Consider the following 25,262-nt stretch of genomic DNA (forward strand, 5'->3'; position numbering starts at 1 on the left):
GTGTAGTAGTCTAGGCGCGCGCAGGCTGTTTTTACGACCAACAAGGTCTTGTCACAACTAAAGTGGCCATTTTTACATAGTGAGTTTTCAAGTTTGAGACATTACTCCTGAACCGAAAACGGTACTTACCCCTAATTTTCTTCAAATATCAATTATATGTCAAACAAAATTCTTGAAACGTTTCAAGGTAACCCTTCAGTCTTTCTTTGATTTATGCTGAATCAAGCATTTTCATGATTTTCCTTTTTTTTTCAGAAAAATATCAAAAAATGAGTGTTTTTTCCTTAAAATCTCAATCCAATTATCACAATAACCCACAGAAATGGTATCAACTTGTAGAAAATTTTATTCTTTTTTACATGACATCAAATTTGTTGAAATCTGATTTTTCAATCAAATTCCATCTTTACATAAGAAATTAATTTCGATACAGATTTTTTTTTTTTTATCCTATGTCTCAGAAGAATGATACAAGAAACATTTTTAAAAAGAAATTAGCTTAATTGGAGCATAAATAAGTGATTTAGAGCCCAAAACTGATTTTATGCATAAATTACAATAATTAATTGATATAAAATATAAGAAAAATTTTTCGGAGAAAGCAACCATACATTTTGATAGAATACGTCGCGGGCGTCGCGTGTGCTGATTTTCGGCGCGATCGCGCGTTCCATAGGCGAGATCTGAAGGGGGGGGGGGGGGGGGGCGGAATCCGTCGCGTGTGCTGATTTTGAACTGAAGGGGAGGGGGCGAAATGTGCCCCCCCCCCCCCCCCCCCCCCCCCCCAGATATACGCCGGCTAGCCCAGCCTGATTAGCGACTTTTGGGGGTTTGGCCCTCCGGTTAAGAAGATCGAAACGGAGTTGGTACCCATTCAACCGTTCAAGGTATCGTAATCAGAACTCTCAAATCACAGGAACAAAGATTTGTTCGGATTTTTTCAGTGATTGCCTTTATTTGCCCAAATCGTGACGTTTGAGACTGATATGTCCTTTTTATCGTCCTGGCTGGGTGCGTTTTGTTTTTGCGTGTGTAGGCAACCTACTTGTGTTGGCTGTAGAATGTAGGATAGTTGCTGCTGCATGCTGTCACTACGTACGTAGCTGTGCATGGTGTAGTGCAATGCCCACATAAATTTTAATGGGTTTCATGTGGGGCGATTTGCTCTGGCAAATTCCAGCAACCTTTCCACTCAATACCCTCTCATAAGTGCGATGACCACTGCCGTATAATTAAATACAGTCGTACTTTCAGACTGTATTTAATTCATCGTCTTTCGTACCTACCATTCGATCGATCTGAAAAGTGGGCTGGCTGGGTTGGGGACGTCTAACGTTAGATCTAGCACTCATAGCAGTAGCACTACTGCAGCTAGCCAGCTGGCGACACGACAACAATGCGAGCGCGTCGGATCGAAGATGTAAACAATGAATAGGGGTCCTAGACCTGAACGTTACACTCTACTTATAGAATGTAAACATGAGTAGAATCTCCTAACCTACGCACCTAGAGAAGTTGGGACAGAAAGAGCCTGAAGACATAAGGTGTGGGCATGATTCCAGTGAAAAAAACGTCTTTGGTTATGCGTGTAGTAGAGAGTCGAGATCAGTAGATGAGATGAGGTAAGAATCTCTCTCACACCTCCCTGGTCCCTGTCCTACTACAGCGGGTACAGGTCTACACTACTCTCTGCTGTCGTGAGATTGTCACTGACTTAATTAATTCTCTAATTTTACTATTTACATTATGGACTGGGCTAATGAGTGTAATCTTGGTTGAAGTAGAGAGGTATAACTTAGAAGTTCCACTCTGAAGTGTTAAATATAAAGATCTAGTCTATAATTTTAATAGACTTTATAGAGTTTCTACTATCTCGTCTATAGATCTATGTAGTTGACCGCACCAGCGACCCCAACACGTAGGTATGGTTGGACCTACTACTTATCGACCGCCTAATGTTTATTTGTTTGATAAGAATATTTAACACTGAAATTCACGTAAAAATCTTGACCTATGTGATTGAGAAAATCCAGCACTATCAAATGCCGTTGTTCCCTTTTTGATTCGAAGTTTCAGTGCAAATATATCGGCGTCGAACTTGCGTGGCCTCGTTTCAGCTCCCTGCGGAAAAGCTCCTTATTGAGATCGACCGCTGTTTTTGCATTGACAATGCACGCAAACCGAGTTGTATTGAACACCGTGTTGTACGAAGCTTTTTAGAAACTTCCATAGACATTACATTTCGATTCGGTGAAAATATTCATTCGAAATTTGTCCTTGATTAAAACCAGTAATGAACAGTGAATTTTCGCGTTTTCCCACACCATCCTCAATGGTCAAAGCCAATCCATTTTTATGTGCTCTGCGCGCAGTGAAGCGCTCTGTGCGCCAATGTATATGCGGTCGGTTTCAAGAAGGGTGGTCGATATGTAATAGGGCTACCATACTAGTGCCCTGCGCCGGGGTTACTACTAACTAGGCTCCACTTTAACAAGGTGCATCTTGTACTGGTAAAGCGATACTCGTATTGCTGGGCATAGACATCCAGGGATGCTACTCGGTAAAAGTGTGAAGTGGTAATTGTATAAAAATGGAAATCTAGGCGCCCTGTGTGATGGAAGTGGTTGTTCAATGTACCCTAAGGTCCGTAGTAAAGCAGGATAAATTCACTTTGCAGAGATTGTAGTGTAAACTCTTAAAAGGGTATTCCAGTGTAGTTGAAAGTTAGTCTGAAAACAAAGAGTAAAATCTCAGAGCTCACAGCAATGACAATTTGATCAAAATCGGATGAAAAGTAAGTTATCACATTCTTAAGTTTCACTAAATTTTCATGGAACAGTTAAGTGCAGTATGATTATGCAAATAGTGAAATGATAATGTCACCCTTTCACAAAATTATTTCCATAGTTTCTACATAAAATTATGTAATTCCCGGTTTTCATTCAAATATGCAATGATACCCCAGTATCAAATCTTATTATGTAGACCTCTATGGTATTTTTTCTAACCAGGATCTAAGTTATTCAACCAGGAATAACATGTTAAATTACATTTTAGTAGTGGAAACATGATATTGATTATTGGTTTATTTTGTTTTCATTGGTTAGATGATCACTTGAAAATTATGATGTGATGACATCATCACCTCACTCATTTGCATATTCATTTCAGGGGTACGAGAACTGTCCTGCAAAAATAAGCAATTTAAAGGGGAAGGCTAGTAACTGATCAGTGGGAATCAGTGGAAATGCTGGAAGATGATTGTTCCAATCCTTATGGGATTCATTCAAGAGTTCATTGTATATCTATTGTTGTGTGAAAATGATTTGCTTCAGAATGGTCTCATATTCAAGTAATGTGCAGTTTAATGCTTCCAGGTTAGCGTCCCTGGTCAGTGACGGTGCATTAATCTGCACATTACTTGAATATGAGACCGTTTTGAAGCAAATCATTTTCACACAACAATAGATATACAATGAACTCTTGAATGAATCCCATAAGGATTGGAACAATCATCTCCCAGCATTTCCATTGATTCCCACTGATCAGTTACTAGCCTTCCCCTTTAACTTTACAATTTCTTAAGTGTTCTTCCCTAATTTTTATTGTTTGGATCAAATTTTTACTGTTGTACCAGTTAGATTTCACATTCTTGTCTGAATTGGAATTTCTCTTTAAAGTAAAGACTTTACTATTTCCCCCCCCCCCCCCCTCGAATTTGCCATGGCACTTTTTTGCACCTTTTTCACTATGAGCAATCTTGGATTTGCCAATATTATGTCTTTTAAACAAAGGGGTACGCAACTACATCAAGGTTACAGTTTCTCGAGTGTGTCAGATCAGGACTGTACAATCTGTAAATATCTAGTCCGGTGTGACAAGGCAAGTTATTTGATTTTAATGTTATTAACATAGTTAACATATTGTCTGTTGCATACTAAATTTCAATCCAAAGACTTTACATCTACATTGGTTGTAATCTTTCCCTGGCCTTGTGGAAATGGTCAAATCTGCCACTGACACTGCTGTTCTTCAAGTGCTGCTGTCACACACTGAATTTCTCTGGTCAAGATGCCTTTTGGTGGTCCGATTGCTGGAGAGCAGCTAGCCACACCTGGACCCAATGCGGCAGACTGCGTGAAGGAGGTAGATAATTAACTGATTTTGACTCCATGGTTCTTTATTATGCCCCACACTTGTGAACTTACCGGTAGCTTCATTTATGGTAACCAGCACAATTACAGTATGATGTGTCTACAAACCTAACATTTTTTTTTGTAAAGTTCAGGTGCATCCAGCATGTGCAAAGCATGAAGTATAATATGCCAGTGGTGGACTGTACCAGACCGGCAGAGGAGGAGGAGGACGAGGAGGATGAAGAAGAAGAAGAAGAGGAAGAAGAAGAAGAAGAAGAAGAACAAGAAAAAGAAGAAGAAGAGGAGCCTGAGCCTTCTTCTCCCATAATGTGCATTATGTTCAAAATGCAGAAAATGCAGAAAAAGGCCCTTAGATGAGACAAGTGTGTACATGTTTGTGTATTTTACAATGTAGTGGCAATGGTAGGCCCTATATCCTGTAGGTCTGCTGCTTTGTGTGTGTCTCATTTCCAGGTAAAGTCATGACTACAATAATATGTTGTGATGGACTCAAATTATTTTTCATTGATTCCATATTCCAAGAGGGGAAGTTACTGAATATTTAATGTGTATTGAGTCAACAGTGGGAAACTTGTGAGATGATGCCATTACACATGTATTGTATCTCTTTAAATAATAGTTTTCTATGTTGTTGCTACTTATTGTATTGATCATTGTTTTGTGAGAACATTGTGAAACTCTAAACTCCTATGAATTTCTGTTATAAGGTCCAATTTTGATGAAACGTATACCAGTACCTTTCTATTTGGAAAATTTTCTCTCTATATGAAATGCAAGTACATATTGCAGAAACTGTTGTTGAATTTATACACAAACTCAGTTGAATCGTGCTCCCAATCAAATTGGTAATGAAACCAGGGCCAGGCATATATGCATTTCATTTTATATCACAACACTGTATGGCCCGTGATGTGTTTGTTCAGTCCATGCTTATAATATTGTCATCCTTGATACATCCTGCATAACCTGTATGAAATCTTGATGTTCCCAGGACCTTGATGTACAGTATTCCCCCAGCCAATGGTGCAGGCGTTTAGATCCACATGCAGTGCTTGTTGACTTCATTGAGTCGTCAGACAGAGGTAAGCAGTGTGCTATTGCGTTGTCTGTTGAGACATTGGGGTCTTGTAATATACTCACCTGTGTAGGGCTTGCAAAGACTAATTTTATGTGATTGCTCCAAATGCTGACTTGAATTGTATGGTGAATCCATTAGGTTTCATCAAGAAAATGATTGTACTATATGTCTCATGACCAGGACAGTGACAAATGTTTTTATTTAGGCCTATATAGAGTGTTTTTATTTATATAGAGATTGTATTTGTATTGTATATACAAATGTCTTTATTTATAAAGAGAGTATTTATAATTTATACAAATGTCTTTATTTATATAGAGTATTGATATCTGTGTTGATGTTATGATGTAAAAAGGAATGTCCTTGATTTGTTGTCCCCGCCGAACGAGTTCGAGCAGGGGACTATGAAACGGGCTCCGTACGTGTGTGTGTCCGTGTGTCCGTGTGTCCGTCCGTGCGTCCGTGTGTCCGTCCGTGCGTCCGTCCGTGCGTCCGTGTGTGATCAAAATGTTCAAAATGCTACTCCTTCGCCATTTCTAACCCGATTTTGATTCTGTTTGCTTTATATGATAGCACTACATGGGAGCTTTGAAACTTCTATAAAGAATTTCAGTTGTGACCTTTGACCTTGACCTTTGACCTATATTGTACATTTTGCTTCAAAATGCTACTCCTTCGCCATTTCTAACCCGATTTTGATTCCGTTTGCTTTATATGATGGCACTAGGTGAGGGCTTCAAAACTTCTACACAGAATTTTGACCTTTGACTTCTTTGACCTTTGACCTTGATTTTTTGCCTATATTGTACATTGGCTACAAAATGCTACCCCTTCGCCATTTCTAACCCGATTTCGATTCCGTTTGCTTTATATGATGGCACTAGGTGAGGGCTTCAAAACTTCTACACAGAATTTTGACCTTTGACTTCTTTGACCTTTGACCTTGATTTTTGACCTAAATTGTACATTTTGCTACAAAATGCTACTCCTTCGCCATTTGTAACCCGATTTCAATTCCGTTTGCTTTAAGTGATGGCACTTGGTGAGGGCTTCAAAACTTCTACACAGAATTTTGACCTTTGACTTCTTTGACCTCTGACCTTGATTTTTGACCTGTATTGTACATTTTGCTATTAAATGCTACTCCTTCGCCATTTCTAACCCGATTTCGATTCCGTTTGCTTTATGTGATGGCACTAGGTGAGGGCTTCAAAACTTCTACACAGAATTTTGACCTTTGACTTCTTTGACCTTTGACCTTGATTTTTTACCTATATTGTACATTGGCTACAAAATGCTACTCCTTCGCCATTTCTAACCCGATTTCGATTCCGTTTGCTTTATGTGATGGCACTAGGTGAGGGCTTCAAAACTTCTACATAGAATTTTGACCTTTGACTTCTTTGACCTTTGACCTTGATCTTTTTACCTATATTGTACATTTTGCTACTAAATGCTACTTCCGGCGGGGACATATATTACGCACCGCGTAATTTCTATTTTTCCTTGTTATTTTGTGTTTGTTGAACTGTTATATTTTGTCATTCTGTTGCAGGGCCCCCTAGGATAACAGTGTGTAAACCACTGATGGGGCTACCCTGGGTAAAGAAAACTGAATAAATAGATAAATAAATAAATGTAATATGCAGTGAGATAAAGTGAGGACTTTCAAATTTTAATCAAAGCAAAAACTTGTACCCAAGAGATCAATTCTTTTCTGTCATTTTCCATTCTTTCATTGACAGCTTCCAAGGGAGGGTTGACATTCAGGCAGGGTCATTGTACAACCGGACACCCACGAGTCGTATGGCCCGTGAGTTCGACATTGAAAAAAAGATCCACGAGTCATACAGCCCATGAGTCTGACACTTGGCAAAAAAAGTCAAGAAGGGACACTGTCAGACTCGTGGGCCTTGTTTGCCTAGTTTCGGACTTATGGGCCTTATTTGCCTAGTGTCAAACTCATGGGCTGTATGTCTCATTGGCTGTATGACTCATGGGTGACACACTTGTGATGTGCACCCGTTCAGACTTTCCCTTTGTGTAGAAATAACTTGTATTTTCCTTGTTCTCTTCTATTTGTCCAGAGTCAGAGAAATGTAGGTCGAGGGCAGAATTGCGCGCTGATCTGAACGTGAAATATGGATCAAACGACCGACAGAAATGTGATCTGTATTATCCAGGCAACCATGAAAAAGGTAATGTTTTGTATTGTTGCTTCATGCATCTTTACTGTGTTTGCTGATTATTTTATAATTTTTTGTGTGTATGTGATAGTGTACAGTGCCTCATTTGTCATGACTGCCAATGGATTGTATTGCCCTGTAGGCCACTTGCTATATATACATGTATTTAGAAAGAAAGAGAGAATATTTAACTCTTTAATGCTCTCTGATCGGGCAGGGAATCTTAACACAGATTTTCCAAAGCTAGCTATTCTTAACATTATGAGTTGCTTTGAGACAAACATTTTGTGTAAATTGTACAGCCAAGAGCAGTCTTAAACACTTTCCATTTTAATACAAGCTGTTTTCACATTACCTTTGAAGTCCCAAATTTATGAAATACTACAGAGTATATTTCCATGCTTGTTGAACTGTTACAGATGATCCAGTATTGCTATTTCTCCACGGTGGCTATTGGCAAGAGGAATCAGTGAGGTGTGACATGTTTGTTCTTCTTGTACTCTGTTCTTTTCTTAATCCACCAGAGGGTACAATTGTTTCTACAAACAATTTATTCATGTAATGAGGTATACCAGAGGGTACAATTGTTTCTACAAACAATTTATTCATGTAATGAGATATTGTATTCTATCTTTTGTCCAACCTACTTTGTCACTCTTTCCTAAACATTATATATGTCATCTTCTTCTGTGAAACCAAATTTCACCAAATGTGGTAGAACTTGTACTGTAGGGAAGGCTTTGCAGAGACATTACTAAAGTACATGTAGTCCCCAAAGAGGCCTATTTGGCAGAGTTGTCGCATAGTAAGCAAATAATCAACGTTGGTGAAGGTGATGGGACAAACCATCACTTCCGAGGCGATCTGGATGTAGCTATCTTTCTGAAGCGCAGCTGAGGAAAGATAGCGTACTCATTCAGATCGCCGAGGAAGTGATAGTTTGTCTCATTGCCTGAAACTAAAAGTTGATTATTTGCTTTATATTCCACATCTAGGGTCCTAGAAATTCCCATTTTATTCCACATCTGAAACTGTTTTAGCTGTCTTTAGGTATCCTTAGGGCTTAGGCTACGTGTGCGCGTAGATGACAAAACAATGAATTTGCTGCGTGTAGCGCGCGGCACCGAAGTGAAAGTGCGTTGCACACGTTTTGTATATATATATATATATATATATATATATATATATATATATATATAATATAATGTATTTTTTTGATTGCCAGCCATGGTGTACCAGGTAATACAGAAGAGCAGTATGTCAAGAAGTGGTATCCCTTCAATTAATTATCCACCATCAAGGGGCACCAGAGAGATTTCCACTTAGCCCGATTCACTTTTACTTCATACGTAAGCTGAGTTGGGTGTTCAAGCCTGTGGGGTAGATATACATGTGTTTTTTTTCCAGTGAATAGCACCTACCTTATTTGTCCTATTGGTGTGTTTTTGTTGTGTCTTTTTCAACTTCATGGAAATATTGATAGGGCGAGGTATGACACATGTTTGATTGAAATATAAATTTGTCAGATGGGTATCAATAAAGTAGTACTTCATCCTTGTCATTTACAGCAACTCCTTTCCCTCTTGAAACATAGTGCTGATGTTATTTTCAGTCCAGTTAGTTTCAAAACAACAAGAGTCAAACTGTAACCATGAATATTGTCTCCCTTTTATCTTTACCTTTGCCATGCAGTGCTTTGTTGGGTCATTATGATCCTTTCACCTTAGGACATACGCCATCATTATACTGAAAAAAAAAACCAAACAAACAAGGAATGAAAGATTCGTGAAACTAAATTTTGTTAAAGCTTGGAGGGCGTGCTCAAGATTGCAATATTGGTTAAAATTTGAAACATGTATATCGTCGCTGGGGTGACAAGACCTCGTATCTCAAAAATGTCAAAAATTTTTTTTTTAGCTTAATGGTCAAATAATGGGTCAAGTGATATCTTGGCCAAATCCCAACTGTCTTACTCAAAAAATGAAGCCACCATGACATGTCAAAGAGAAGGCTTTCCCATTCACTATAGTGCTTTGGCCGCCATGTTTTTTCGCTCTCCTGAACATTTGACAATTTTGAGATACAAGGTTTTGTCACCCCAGCGACGATATGTATAATATTTTTTTAATCTCCCTTTTCTTTTTGCCATTTCTGTAAGTAGGTACTAACCTTGCTATTTTTAGATCATCATAAACAACACTAGCATATATAAAGTAATTACAATTTTACTGAGGGGATAACAGATGACATGAGTTACCATGTTTAATGATATCAGCTTGTATGTCCTCAAATCCAGAGTTTTCTACCAGTTAAAAGCTTGATACAATACCAGTAATTTCTATTGCTGTAGTGGGAAAGCTGTGAGAACATTCAGTGATCAATTCTTGTTAAAATCATAGAACTGTACGAATACTGATGGAAGATTAAAATCTTAGAACTGCATGAATATTCATGAAAGATTAAAGCCAGTCTAGTGAAATAATCTTTAAAACATTACAAATAGCAGTAAATACCACTCATTGATTGTTATACCTAATATTTGCAGGAAAGGTCATCGACAATCATTTATATTGTTTAATATACATTTGCTTCATTTTTCTTGTAGCAAGAGTATACAATGTATTTTATGTGTGGTATCTTAGCAATCTTTACTGTATGATTAACAATTCCTAATGTCTTGCAAACAGTCATCAGGTACATGTTGTAGTTGATACACTGCTACCAATATAGTACTCAACTCCTGATAAAATTAGATTTTACTGTAAATACCGGTGATACATGTATACATGTAATCAGCTACAATTAATTCACATATCCTTGAGAATATGACAAAACAGTTGGCTAATAGAGATTTAGGAAAAGCCTTTCACTCAAATGTGATGATTGTATTCTCTCCTGGCAGCAAGGAGAACAACGCCCTGGTCGTCCCTCCTCTCATCAAGCATGGAGTTGTTGTTTGCGTTATGGAGTACACGCTAGCACCAAAATGTGAGTACTTTTCTTTCTTTCTTTTTGTTCTGTTTTGTTGGATGGGGAGGGAGATAAGAGCTAACAATATCATGTAAGTTACTAGTATTATGTACATTTATATCTTATTAGATAAATCCTTTATTCTGATCGGTTGAAATCGGGAGCATAAATTCAACAAGGGCATTCCGCCCCATGGTACCAAAGTGTGCCATAGTACCCAAACTGCCTCAAATTACCAAATCACTCCGTAGTACTAAACTACCCTCTATGTTGTACATATATGCAGACATCTGTACGTATGTTCTGTGTCATGGTGATGGGTTTCAATAGAGTGAAAGGTGACCCTTGTTGTGATGTAATCTCCTATGGCAGGGCCAGTGAACTGGCTTGTGCAAACATGATCAACCAGGCAAAATTTGATTAAATTTTATTCAGTATAATTATAAAACAAATGTGGTGAGCTTTTTGTCCCCGCCGAACGAGTTCGAGCAGGGGACTATGAAACGGGCTCCGTACGTGTGTGTGTCTGTGCATCCGTGCGTCCGTCCGTGCGTCCAACCGTGCGTCTGTGTGTGCGTCCGTGTGTGATCAAAATGTTCAATTTGCTACTTCTCTGTCATTTATGAGCCAATTTTGATTGTGTTTGCTTTATATGATAGCACTACATGGGAGCTTTAAAACTTCTACACAGAATTTCAGTTGTGACCTTCGACCTATATTGTACATTTTGCTACAAAATGCTACTCCTTCGCCATTTCTAACCCGATTTCGATTCCGTTTGCTTTATGTGATGGCACTAGGTGAGGGCTTCAAAACTTCTACACAGAATTTTGACCTTTGTCTTCTTTGACCTTTGACCTTGATTTTTTACCTACATTGTATATTGTACATTTTGCTACAAAATGCTACTCCTTCGCCATTTCTAACCCGATTTCGATTCCGTTTGCTTTATATGATGGCACTAGTTGAGGGCTTCCAAACTTCTACACTGAATTTTGACCTTTGACTTCTTTGACCTTTGACCTTGATTTTTGACCTATATTGTGCATTTTGCTACAAAATGCTACTCCTTCGCCATTTCTAACCCGATTTCAATTCCGTTTGCTTTATGTGATAGCACTAGGTGAGGGCTTCAAAACTTCTACACAGAATTTTGACCTTTGTCTTCTTTGACCTTTGACCTTGATTTTTGACCTATATTGTACATTGGCTACAAAATGCTACTCCTTCGCCATTTCTAACCCAATTTCGATTCCATTTGCTTTATGTGATGGCACTAGGTGAGGGCTTCAAAACTTCTACACAGAATTTTGACCTTTGACTTCTTTGACCTTTGACCTTGATTTTTTACCTATCAGATATTGCACATTTTGTTACAAAATGCTACTTCCGGCGGGGACATATATTACGCACCGCGTAATTTCTACTTTTCCTTGTATTTTTAGCAATGTTGATATTGCAGTCCCTCTGGATGTCAACTCCATTCTCTGCTCTGAGGATCATATTATGGAGTTGAGATCCCTTTGGGCAAAAGTGTCAACAGTGCCTTGAAAAGCTGTTCATTTCTGCATGTACTAGGTGCTTGTGTCTAGCTTGTGAGCCTTACATGTATTTGCTTTGTATCTAGCTCATGGGCCTGTTTTACTTTATGTCTAGCTTGTGGACTGTATGACTGTATGGTTGTTGAGCTTGTGGGATGGCCCCTGTGTGAACTGGGTGCACCATGTAGTGAGTGCTATAGGAAATTATCGAATCTCAGAAATAAAGAGTTCAATTGATTTTCTTTTTTTTTTTAAACTGAATGTTGCTGAAATTTTGACATGCCTAGTTTTTTTCCTTTTTTTTTTTTTTTCGTAGAGTGCATGTCATCATGCATCTGCACTGCAAGGGGCATTGAAGTATGCCTTATTATGTACATGACATCCATATTGTACAGATGATAGGATGATATTCATCGAATAAATGTTTTGTCTGATAATCATGCACATACACTAAAATAGCTCGATACTTTTGTCATGAACACATACGGTATGCACAGGTGGGTCATATTTATCCATTTAATATCTCATTGGTTTACACACGTTTCCATACACACTGACAATCATGTACCACACACACACAAGCAAACACGCATACAGCTTTATAGTCATTACTGATTTGTCACTCATCCATTCCCACTGATACTGTATGAATACGCCAAATATTTCGTGAGGTTTTTATTTTCGCGAATTTCGCGAGTCAGGTGCTATTCTTGAAATTAAAGACATGCGAAAATATTGACTCTGATCCCGATGTTAATGTGACGTACGCGTGTACACTTCTCCGTTAAATACAGGCCTCCATGATCGTGAATTTAAAGTGAAAACTAAGTTCTGGTAAGGGCTTGAGAACCCGTCTGGCACCATTTCATATTTGCTTGCAATATATCGAAAGAGTCTACAAAGAAACTTACCTGGCTGACGCGGTTTGCCGGAATGATGAGTCGTTTTGGAGTATTTTGAGAAAAATAATAAAAGTCGGTAAACCGACTTTTATTCCGGAAGGCTCCAGGCTAACTCGGTCTCAGGGAAAACTCGACCCTATTTCAGACAATTTACACACAGTTCGTGATCGCCATGTTCATCAGTACTCTATAATACTACGGGCACCGGCCAAACGAGGCCTTACTGAGCAGACAGGAAAGTGCGTGCTAATCCTGTACAAAACAAATGGACAGCGCGCGGTCCTCAAGCCTACTAGCAAAGACGCTTTATAATACGCACATCACCTCAGTTGCTGAGACGCGCGGTCTTTGAAGTTTTTGTTGTTGTTTATCAATTGTCTTTGATTGTTTTTAGAGGTGCTTGAGAGGCGCACACTAATTTTGCATGCGCGCCAAAGAGGTTTTTGATGCGCGTGTTGTAACAACTCGGACCATTACTGCGAGTAGCCAGAACGCTATGTACAATGTAGTTTATACAGGCCGCTCCCGTATGCATAGTGTACTGTACAATCCAGAGGGAAAACCAGTAGCAGTACAACTCATCCCGCCGTCAAGCAAAGCGAGGCCGAGTTATCCCCGAGTCCGAGTCTAGGCCTGACCCCGTTCGGGTAAGTTCCGAGACTGAATGTTTTTGGCTAATATATCCCATTTTCGTCCTTACCCATCGAATATCTTGTTATTACAGCGTTATTCCGCACATTTCCTAGGCATACGTTCACATTTTGGAGCAAAATTTGACAACTTTTGCAGGCATACCAGAACTTTGTTTGGGCTTTAACCACTCGCGAAATTGTTGCGAAGTCCCAATTCGCGAAAATTTAGACCCGCGAAATATATGGCGTATACAGTACTGTATGGTTCTACTTGTATGTTCCCAGATTCTTTGATTATGTTACAACTGTAAAAGACAAGTTCACCTTCATTGACACAAGGATTGAGAGAATGCAGCAATATTAGTAGAACACATCTGTGAATGTTTGAAGAAAATTGGACAATCGATGCAAAAGTTATGAATTTTTAACATTTTTGTGTTGGAACCACTGGATGAGGAGACTACTAAGGCTCGTGATGTCATATGAGTACAACAGTATAAAGAAAATGTAAAGAAAATTTAGCATATTTTCACTTTTTTCGCATAATAAAAGAGCACTTGACTTGCCTCTTTCTAAAGGCAGTGGGAATAATATTACCCATAACATATGTCAGTAACGAGTCAAGGGAATGTGTACTTTTTTCAAAAGATGAAATTTTGTGAAATCCTCTTCATATTTTCCTTATATTGTTGTACGCATGTGACATCATACACTGCAGTAGTCTTCTCATCCAGTGGTGACTGCACAAAAACTTCAAAAATTCATAACTTTTGAGTGGATTTTCCGATTTTCCTCAAACTTTCAATGATGTGTTCTACTAATATTGCTACATTCTCTCAATCCTTATGTTAATGAAGGTGAACTTGTCCTTTAATGTGTCTACTTGGATGATAAAACCTGTGGGTTTCATGTGTACATGTAAAACTTCAGGTACACTCTACACCAAACTACTCCATGTAGTGTAAAGATGTGTTGTTCTTTTCTGACAGCCTCTAGAGATCTTGTGAATCCTACCTGTGCACATATAACCTCGCCTTACGGATCCACCAAATGGTACCACAACATTTGCTCCTGCGACAATTGCTCCTGTCTTATTTTCTCTGAGGACTTAGGGTTAGGGTTAGGATTGGGATAGGGTTGTAAATTTAGTTTCGCGTGAAGATTTGGGATTAGGGTTACGGTTATGTTTTAGGGTAGAATTTATGTTTGGCCTAGCATGCAAATATTTCATATTTCATACATTCCAAATTTCAGCAATTGTTACAGGAGCAAATGTCATGGAACCCCACCCAACACATTGCAAAGGTCATGCTTTGATGCATATTATATTCTGTCTTGCAGGTTTAGTGGCAGACATAGTGGCAGAAATTGAACAGGGTGTAATGTTTGCCGCCAGGAGATTTCCAGATACAAGGTGATTTTTGTTGTTGTTTTTTGTTTTGCTAATTTTACCTGTTTCATATCATCTCCTAACCTCTGTATCCAGTAGTTTTATCTTTATGATTTCTGTGAAGTTTGCTGAGTTCATTGGTGAGCCTTGAAAGCAATCAACTGATAAGTGCAAAAAGAATAAAATGAATGTAAAAACACTAGAAAGGGGAGCATATGTTTACAAGGACGTCCAAGAGTATGTTGCCTTGATGGCTACTGTGTGATAGTTTCAAAATTAAAAGTTGCAATTATATTGACAGTATTCATTAGTTGTACTGCCGTTTGGTTCCTGCTACAGTTGTTGCACGGTGCTCCAAAAGCTCACTGGTATTTTTTATTTTGGATGGTTTGGGTGCCGATTTTTGTAACACAGCATGAATCGTAATTCTGGTGTGTGTGGTTGTCATTTGTTTGCTGTTCACTGCCAATATCTTAAAGTAAGTCTAGAAAGGATGAATGTGATTGCTTTGTTTTATCACCATCTGCTGAGGTGAAGCGTGTGAATCAATTTCAGTGAGAATTGCTTTTATTTGTGGTAGACTGAAATGGACTATGCCCCCTCACATACAGCCCATGAGTATGCCCTGTGTGTTATGTCTACAATGTCCTGTGTCATGCCGATGTAAGGCTGCTGTGTTTTCAGATTTATTTTCTCTACAAGTGTCATTCTAAAGTAAAAAAACAAAACAAAAAACAAACAAATCATGTCATTACCATTTGTAACTGTTACTATACTTCATTCAGTGATTGGCAAGCATACTGGAATGCTGTCTTCGTTGACTGGCTTGGCTGTCTGGATGCTTGAATGATATCACATTTACAGTATTATTGTCAATGAGTAGAGATTACCTGCAGTTCTATTCTTATCATTATTAGGGAGTTTTCGCAAAGCACGACGCAGCCGAGATTTGAGTGTGCCGTGTGCAAAATTTGCTTCTGTGCATGATCAAATCTGAGATATGACCCGTCCTGGGGAGAACGAGTACGGTATTTGGCCAAAATAGTGTTCTGCCTGATGCAGCTGGGCAGGAGTGAGCCAGCCAGCCAGCCAGCCAATCAGCGATCTTGTCCCCACGCCTCCGTCCTAACAGGGAAGCGAAACTGCCTAGATATGGGGACGGGAGTCCGAGTACGGGGACTGTCACAGCTGATTGCTTCCGCGTATTCTCAGTCTTCCCGTCGTGTAGCGAAAACTCCGTACTGTGTCACCACGCAGACACATTACTTCACCAGAGTGGGCTTGCTAGTCTACCACCTGGTGAAGTTCTGATTGCTCTTAACCCTAAAAGGGCCGGGGGGGGGGGGGGGGGGGGCAGAATACGCCCCCCCTCGATGTTTCGCGCTATAATTCTGTAACACGAGAAGGCCTCATCGCGAGGCTTCTTGACTTTCTTCATTCAAGTCTCGCGCAACTTTTGAGACCAAATTTGCAACGTCCGCGCATACTTTTGCAAAGCCACGCCCATTTTTGTAACGGAATGTCGCTCCAAAACGGGCACAATTTTGTGATTTTGTGTACATTTCCTATGGAAAACAGTGCTCTGTCATGACAGGCATAAAAACCTGATTATTTTTACAATTAATCACTTTCATTGATTAATTTTGTGCTAATTATGGTAGAAAAGTGGTCAGTGACAATTTCCAATGAAAAAACAAAGAAAAAACAAAAGTTGAAAAACAAAGAAATACATAAGAAATTCTGAAAACAATAAAATACATAAGAATTGAAATGAGTTTTGGAAGTTTTTGTGATGTACAATTGTTGAATATGCTAAAACAGATGTACAGATCAAAAATTAGAATCTCAATGCTTTTGATTAAGCTAAAATATCACCTTGAGCTTAATTTGCATAATTAATTAATTAAAATTAGAAATTGATTGTTTCAAAAAATCTTATAACACAATCTTGTAGATTATGACGCAGGTCTCACGCATGCAAAATTTCATCGCGATCGCACCACCGATGGCCGAGATCTCTGCTTTTGTGAATCTAGGCTCCTTGCAAATTTCGCAAAAGTTTTGTGTACACAAACCTTTCTTGTTTAGCTGCACTGTATGTTGATGAAAAATGCTTGGCAGATTAAGCTAGCTGCATTGGCACATATGAAAGGATAAGATGTATTGCATGTTAGATACGATGTGCCTTTGCGAATCAATATTGTGTGTTTGGATTTTATTTGGCTAGGTAGGGAGCACCTAAGTGCTTATAAATAGCAAATTTCGTACCTTGAAATGTATTTACTCTGCTCTCATTATGGCCATTACATTCTTTGGTTTCAGGGGACTATACTTAGCTGGTCACTCTGCCGGTGGTCACCTCTCAGCCATGATGCTCTCAGTCGATTGGTCCTGTCGGTTGCAGGAAAGAGCCAATGTCATCAAAGGTGATTTGAATATTGCAGCAGGGTTCTTGGTCCTGTACCACCAATACTGCCTATGATACACTTGACTTACATTGTAATGTGGTGCAGCTATCAGCCAGTAATTACAAGAGTAGTTCTTTTTAAGTTTGTAATCTTTGCTACCAGTACTGCCTATGATGCACTGACTTACATTGTTACCTGGTTCAGCAAGCAGTCAATAGTCACAAAAATATGTGTAGTTCTCTTTAGAGTTTTTTTTTTTTTTTTTTTTTTCTTGCCATCATTACTGCATATGATGCTCTGATTTACATTTGTAACCTGATCTCAAAGGTCATTCTTGCCAAGTCAAATACATGTTATGAAATTTAGGAGGGTCAGTGATTGGTGTATCCCATCAATTTCTGGCAGAATTTTGCTTCAGAAATTATCATTTTGTCATCATTAAGTCGGCAGCACATGATATTACTGCATATCTTATATTACAGAAAAATTATAATTTTTTATGCACATGGTTTGATGAAAATTGTAAATACATGTAGGTCAGAAAAAAAAAGTATGAGTTTATGCTAATCAAGAGCAGAACAGGGATTTTAATTTTTTAATCCAACTCCAGTTTTACATGAATTTATTCATCAGAAGACTTTTAAAAACTTTTAAAACAGAATGTGTGGTGGTGTAGTTTATTGGTTTATTTCATATCAATTTTTGACATCTAGTTAGAGAATTACCAATTGATGTACCATTACATGACTTGTATATGTGCATGTCTGTTGTAGTTGTCTTGAGAAGGAATCATGTCCTATCATGGTTTTGGCATATAGGTCTGTAAAATTTCACTCTTTCCTTCACAGTTGACAACACTCACAGAACAGTGAAGGTCTTCACACTTGTTTAAGTAGATGTGTGGGCAATTGCCTCATATTATAGTTTTTGTGTTCAAGCAAGCGGATCACAGGGCTACATATATTTTTATTGCCTTGGGCAAAGTGGCTTGTAGCTAAGATATGCTCATACTGGATGAGAGTTAATATGTTGGCTATTTGAGGTGGGCGAAAGTGCACAGTGATGTGATGAAATGCAGAACATTTGTACATGTATCAAATACAGATCCTCTTAGAGTAATACACTATTCTCTCTTCAGGTATTTGCCTGATGTCGGGACTGTATGACCTTCGACCTCTGGTTGAGACTGAAATCAATGACCCTCTGTCTCTTACACTGTAAGTACCATGCACACAAAGTCTTAGCATAGTTTTTGCTTAGATTTTGGGTGCAACTTTCTGTCTGATACAATGCTTTTAAAAGTACAACACATGTTTTCTGGATGTAGGCAAGAATTTGTGTCTGTGTGTTCTGTTATGATGAGCAAAAGTACTTGTTGTGCTTGTGGTTATCAGTTTTTTTTTTTTTTTTTTCAGTAGATATTTTATGAAGAGCTTTTTGTCTTTCAAACAATAAAAGAGAGCAAATCTTCTGTAGATGTGTGTTGTGAAACAGCCAAACAAGAATGTGACTCTTCTCTCGTCAAAATGCGATAACTTATTTCTCAAAAGTGAAAGCGAGCTATCATTCCATGATTGGGAAAGAATAAGGGATGTGACTATTAATCTGTTGAGGATGAGTCCCAAGTATACTCGGCCAAGTGTCTATGGGAAATGCATGTTGTAGCAAAATCAGCCCATCCTCAACGGGTTTTAAGATGTGAAGTGTTTGTTGTCACCTGTGGTGGTAAAATCCATCTTATGCGTTTTGCTAAGACAATTTTCTGGGGTTGTTCAGAAACGGAGTGAAGCGGCAACGGTCTTCCACCATCTGTTGACTGTCGATCAGTTATTTATCACCTCTGTCGTTTTACAGAGTAACAGGAGAAGTCCTGTGGTCTAAATTGATTCAAGAGTTCAACATCATCTGAAGTCGTTGATTCTAGTTTTTGATACCACATTATGTAAACCCCCATACATGGACATGCAGGGAAAACACTGTAATTTTTGTGATGTGTCATTTGTATCCAAAAGGTCTTCTGCTTCTGCTGTTAGTCCTGCCCTCCTGGTTGATGCTATACCACAGACCAACATTGGCATCAAGGTTCATCTGCCAGTAGCAGAGTTTGATCCGCCAGCCTTCCAGAGACAGGCTAAAGATTACTGTGAGGTAAAGCACCATTGCTCTCACAATTATCAACATTCTCATGATGTAGTTATCGTTATGATAATAATGATAAAAATAATAACAATAGTAATTATAATAATGATGATAATAATATTAATAATAATAAGGTCTTCTTTATCCAGGGTAGCCTCTTCAGTGTTGCCATTACTCTACCAGAGGGCCCTGCCATTATAAATACCCTAGCGTTGCCAGGTACCCATTTATACATCTGGATCGAGAGGGACATTATGGGTAAAAACATCTTGTCCAAGGATGTATGCACTGGGTGGGAATCAAACTCAGGTCCTCCAATTGGGAGTCAGGAGTCTTGTCTACAATGTCACAGCTCTCTCCCCCCCCCCCCCCCCCAATAATTATCATGATCACGATCATAATCATTGTCATCATCACCATCATCACCATCATCATCATCACCACCATCATCATCATCACCACCATCATCATCATCACCACCATCATCATCATCACCATCATCATCATCATCACCATCATCACCATGAGTATCAGCGACACCACTAGACTCTAGCTGAGCAGTGCTACTGTACATGTGTAATCATACCGCCCTCTCAGTTAGAGGCAGAAACACTCCTTCCTTCAGTTATGCTATTAGATGGAGGAACCAAGTTGTGAGGGAGTCCTGACACATGTTCGTAAAACACCCCACTTTACTTTCTCACTGAGAGCAGGATGCTAATTGGGTGAAGTGGTCCACCTGATGTACCCATATCGGAAAACGAGCGAATAATGCCGACCCCTCACGGTTCACCCACTAGACAACTGGCAGTAGTCAGCAAACTACTAATCAGGCATATTGTGTGAAACAAAGAAGAAGATATGACTGTAATAGGAACAATATTCTGTTCTCTTCCCAGTTGCTAACTGCGAGAGGAATGGATGCGGTAACCATGGTAGTGCCTGGCAGGGATCACTTTGATGAGATTACAGAGATGCACCAGGAGGAGAGCTTTCTGCAGCAGGTGAGGCAGTGTGTAGTTATTATGTTTGAAAATGTGTCCATCCATGAAGCATACCTGATGTATAACTGATTAAAGGACAAGTTCACCTTTGTAGACATGTAGGTTGAGTGAATGCAGTAATATTGTGTAACACATCAGAGAGAGTTTGAGGGAAATCGGACAATTTATTCTAAAGTTATGAATTTTTTCAAGTTTCTGCTCAGTCACTGCTGGGAAGACTTCTATTGCTTGTGATGTCACATTTGTACAACGATATAAAGAAAGTATAAAGAAAGGTCAACATATTTTCACTTTTCTCGCATAACAAAAGGTCACTCCACTTCTCTCTTTTAGAAGGCAAGGGGAATAATATTACCCTTAATGTATGTCAGTAACAAGTTGAAGAAATGTGCACTTTATTCAAAAGGAAAAGTTTTGTGAAATTTATTTGTATTTTCCTTATATCGTTATACACATTTGACATCATACACTGTAGTAGTCTTCTCATCCAGCAGTGAATCTGCAGACACTTTAAAAAATCATAACTTTTGAACAGATTGTCAGATTTTCCCCAAACTTTCGCTGATGTGTTCTAAATATTGCTGCATTCACTCAACCCAAATGTCTATGAAGGTGAACTTGTCCTCTAAGCTTTTTTTTGGTTGCCTGTTCATCCATATAATTGTCGTCTCACATGGGCAATACAAGAACTGTTAACCAATTGGGAGAATAGTGTGATATATAGTGTGATAATGCGACATGCCTCCGTCACAAAGAATTGACGGAGGCATTATGTTTCCAGGCTGTCTGTCTGTCAGTCCGTCTGTCCTCAAAGTGGGTCAAAGTATTGTCATGAAAATTGATACAGTATATAATTACCAGCTAATGAATTTTTGTCGGTGCTTCCTAATGCCTTAATATTTCATAATAAAATTCCATTACTTTTTTCTGTGATCCTTCCAGCATGTTGTAATACCAAATTCCTGGTAATTGGACCTACATTACAGGTGTCAGATTATGTTGACTGAACGCATGCCACTGAAGTTTATTATTTCTACATCTAACTGTGTGTAAACCTATAGACAAAATCATAAACTTTGCCTAATTATGTAAATACTTTCTAGATAGTATCACAACTTTCTCAAATAGTGTAAAACAAATACCACACATGCACTCTCTTTCACACACACAAGCAAAAGAGTTGTAAAAATCAAGGAAATGCATAAGATAATGGGGAAACAATAAGATACATGAGAAATAAAAATTACACCCTATTATTCTCTGCTTCTTTCAGTGAAGTGCATGAATATGCTGATTTATGCAAATTTTTGCATGGACAGTAGTGTGGTAACAGTTCTGCTCAGATGGTGATTTTTAACCCTGAGGATAAGCTAACCTCAAGGACAAGCCGTATGGGGCGCCAATTGTCGCACTGTCATTTCCGTAGATGAAATGGCCATTTCATCACAAAATCGGTCATTTTGGTCAACGAAATTACCGATTTCATTAACAAAATGGCTAATTTTGTAATGAAATTGACTTCGCGACACTTGGCACGCCATAGAGCTTACTCTCAAAGTGCCATAGAGCTTACCCTCAAGGTTAGCTTAACCTGTTGAGGACGAGTCCTGAGTATACTCAGGCACGTGTCTATGGGAAATGCGAGTTGTAGCAAAATCCAGCCTGTCCTCAACGAGTTAAATCCTCGAGGTTACTTAAGTATCACCATCTGAAAGTAACTCCTGCCACATGATGTAACAAATTTTCATATGGATGATGTCAACATGTCACTTTCTGTTTCTCTTTCTCTTTGAAAATTAGAAGGATGCATGATTATTGTATTCACAATGATTTTTATCATTTTTGTTCTAGGTACTGCTGGGAATTATGAACCTGAAGTCTCCACATTCCAGTCAACTGTAGTGAAGAAGTGAGATTCTGCACCATAAACTGTTGTGAGGGCGTATTTCTTCTTTCTTTTCATCTATTCATGTTTTTGCATTGGAGGAACAAAAGGTCACAGATGTTGATCATTTTGAATCATCATTCTTTAAATAACATACAACTGAAACCAAGTGTCATGAAGATGTGTTCTGCAAAACTCCGGTAAGTGTGCAATTATTGGTAAAGAAACAACACCTCTAGAGAAACTGTGTAAATCTTGTTCTGAATGGCTGATAATGCAGTGTCCCATATATTCCCGGTCATGTTAGAAAAGGAATCCTAAAACTGCCACTGCAGTGTGGGACTAATAATCATGAAAATAATCAAACATTTTGCATGAAATGATCTTGTTTGTGTAGAATGGCCAAATTTTAGTCTCAAGATGACTTTCTAGTTGAAAGTTCTGTGCATATCAAAGATACAGTTATTTTGTTTTTTATGTCTCCGCCAACGAAGTGGCCGGAGGCATTATGTCCGTCTGTCCGTCCGTCCCATTTTGTTTTTGTTGATATCTCAAGAACCGTGTGGTGGTTTTACATCAAACTTGGTATGAGGGTATATCCTGGGGGATAACACTTTGTTTGGATGTTAGGGTCACGGGGTCAAAGGTTAAGGGTCAAAGGTCAAGTGAAAATGTTAAAATTTAACTTTTTTTTTCCATATCTCACAAATATTTCAAGATATATCTTCATGGAACTTAATATATATGCATGTACTGCCTGACAGTGATCATTTAGGGTATTTATAAGTCATGGGTCAAAGGTCAGGGGGGTCAAAGGTCGAGGTCAACTCGTCAAAGTATCATTATTTCCCTCTCATCTATGCAATGCCTGTAGAATTTTTCCTTGAAACTTAGTGTATGCATGTATTACCCAATACGGATTCTCTTGGAAGTTTCTTGTCAAAAGGTCAAAGGCCAAATGGTCAAAGGTCAAGAGAAAGTGCTAAATTTCACTTCATCTTAACTTATAAAAGGGTCAAAAGTTGGGTACAAATCCCTAAACACCTGCACTCTTATTAGACAGTGTAGCCATTCATCCAAATAAACCTAGTTCAAGGAAAGTGAACATTCAATGCATTTGTGACAAACCTGTCATTTTTAATATTTTAATATTTCACACATTGTCAAGACATTGTGCTATAGGCCTATTCGGAGAACCATGCATTATGGTGGAGGCATACCAGTCGCCGTAGCGACATTTCTAGTTTTTTTTGTGTGTGTCTTCTGTGCTATTTTTGTAAGATGAAAAAAGAGTTAGACAGTGGTGAGGTAGCCCAGTCAGTAGTGTATCTGCCTTGCAATCTAATGGTTCAGGTTTGAAGGCCAGTGAGTCTTGCTGAGTAAAGAAAAAAAAAAAAAAAGACTCGAGACATGCAAAATCACCTTGCTGTAAGAGGGTTGTGTTATATCTGACCTCTTTATTAAAAAAAAAAAAGGGTTCCACAGTGGTTATTAATGACACAATTTATTTGTCTGTAAGATATTTGGGCGCTCTATTACTGTAAAACAAGATATATTTGCGGCATGAAATTTTCGCGAATTGGAGCCGACAGCCTTTTCTGTGGCATGAAATTTTTGCAAATTGCCAGTGGCATTCAATGCATATAGTGTAGATGAGAACTTTTGTGTGCATTTTAATTTCGCGAATCTTGGCGCTCGCGAAATTTGCGAAATTAAAATGCATGTGAACATTTCTTGCTTTACAGTAATATGGCTGGCTCTCTCTCTCAGTCTTTACAGCATGTAGTGTGGTGTACTTGAACATTTACATGAGGTAATTACACATGTATAATATGAAATGCCAAATGTCAGAAAATATAAAATTTTGACAATCCAGTACCAAATTTGATTGATAAATGATAATTGTTTGGAGTGAAACTGAGTGGAATTCAAGAAAACATTGGCCTACACCATTGTCATCGAAAACTTATAAAACTGTACCTAAAATATACCAGTACACTTGGATAATACATGTGGATTCAGTGAATGCAGGCAGTGATTATATGTACATGTATTGCCGAAATATAGAAAATTAGAAGTCTGACAAATAGGTTAATACAAAATTCTTACAGGTTTTATTTATTACAGCCACGTGCCATCATCACTAGGTAAAAAGACTGGATTCATGGTGCCATGGTAGGGAAAATATTGTACATAGTAAATATAGAAAGAGAATTTCAAAAAATTTCAATGTTTTTTTGAGGTGAAGTATACATACCTTTGCATTATTACTTAGAAATGTTAGAGGATGATTATGTTTCCCTTGCCTTCTGAAAGTGGTGTTAAAGTCAAGATAAAGGAATATATTTTGTGTTTGAGGATCAAAGTGACACTTTGCACTGATACACTCTCTTGTTAGAATCAAAGGATGCTGTTGTACACAATGAATATTCAGCCACCAAAGCAATGCTTTAACTACAATATTTTGTTCATTGGGTATGATCCAACAGAGAAACTTTACCTACTGGGGTGCTGTGATTAAATAAAGTTGATGTAATAATGCAAGCTCAGCTGCTATAGAATTGCAGTTACATGTACTTGGATTGCGAGAGATGAATCCAAAGCACATGCATTTTATAGTTATCTAGAGGTTTTTTTTTTTCCTTCAGTCTCGATATCAACTCATACCAATTAAGCTCAAAATGTAAGCAGTGTTAGATGGAGTATATGTTTTATATCCTTTCATTTTCTAAAAATGAGGAACATCGTTATTTTGATTCTATCAGTGTAAGCTTTTTACACTATAATTTTTAGATAGAATATTGTGTATAGTGGGTGCTTTTTTTTTGTGCTTAGGAATGCTGAAATCAATAGTATAATTAATAGTATTTGTGTAACGTGTACAGTACAGTGTATCCTTTGTAATGTTCATTCTGGTTTTTGTTTCATGTTTGTGATATTAATGATATGCATCCTATATTCTTTACCTGG

At 38.3% G+C, this 25,262-nt stretch overlaps 1 protein-coding gene across 1 annotated transcript; it reads left to right on the forward strand.

Annotated features, from left to right (window-relative positions):
- Positions 1 to 3,811: 3,811 nt before the first annotated feature.
- LOC140240762 (kynurenine formamidase-like) lies at positions 3,812 to 25,262 on the forward strand. Its single transcript, XM_072320533.1, has 11 exons — positions 3,812 to 4,146; positions 5,149 to 5,239; positions 7,323 to 7,433; positions 7,841 to 7,895; positions 10,324 to 10,409; positions 14,808 to 14,880; positions 17,179 to 17,282; positions 18,403 to 18,481; positions 19,277 to 19,412; positions 20,303 to 20,407; positions 22,259 to 25,262. The coding sequence occupies exons 1-11, from the start codon at positions 4,072 to 4,074 to the stop codon at positions 22,307 to 22,309; spliced, it is 966 nt and encodes a 321-aa protein (XP_072176634.1). The 5' UTR covers positions 3,812 to 4,071; the 3' UTR covers positions 22,310 to 25,262.

The sequence above is a fragment of the Diadema setosum genome, chromosome 17 (genome assembly GCF_964275005.1).
Source record: "Diadema setosum chromosome 17, eeDiaSeto1, whole genome shotgun sequence".
NCBI classification, from domain to species: domain Eukaryota; kingdom Metazoa; phylum Echinodermata; class Echinoidea; order Diadematoida; family Diadematidae; genus Diadema; species Diadema setosum.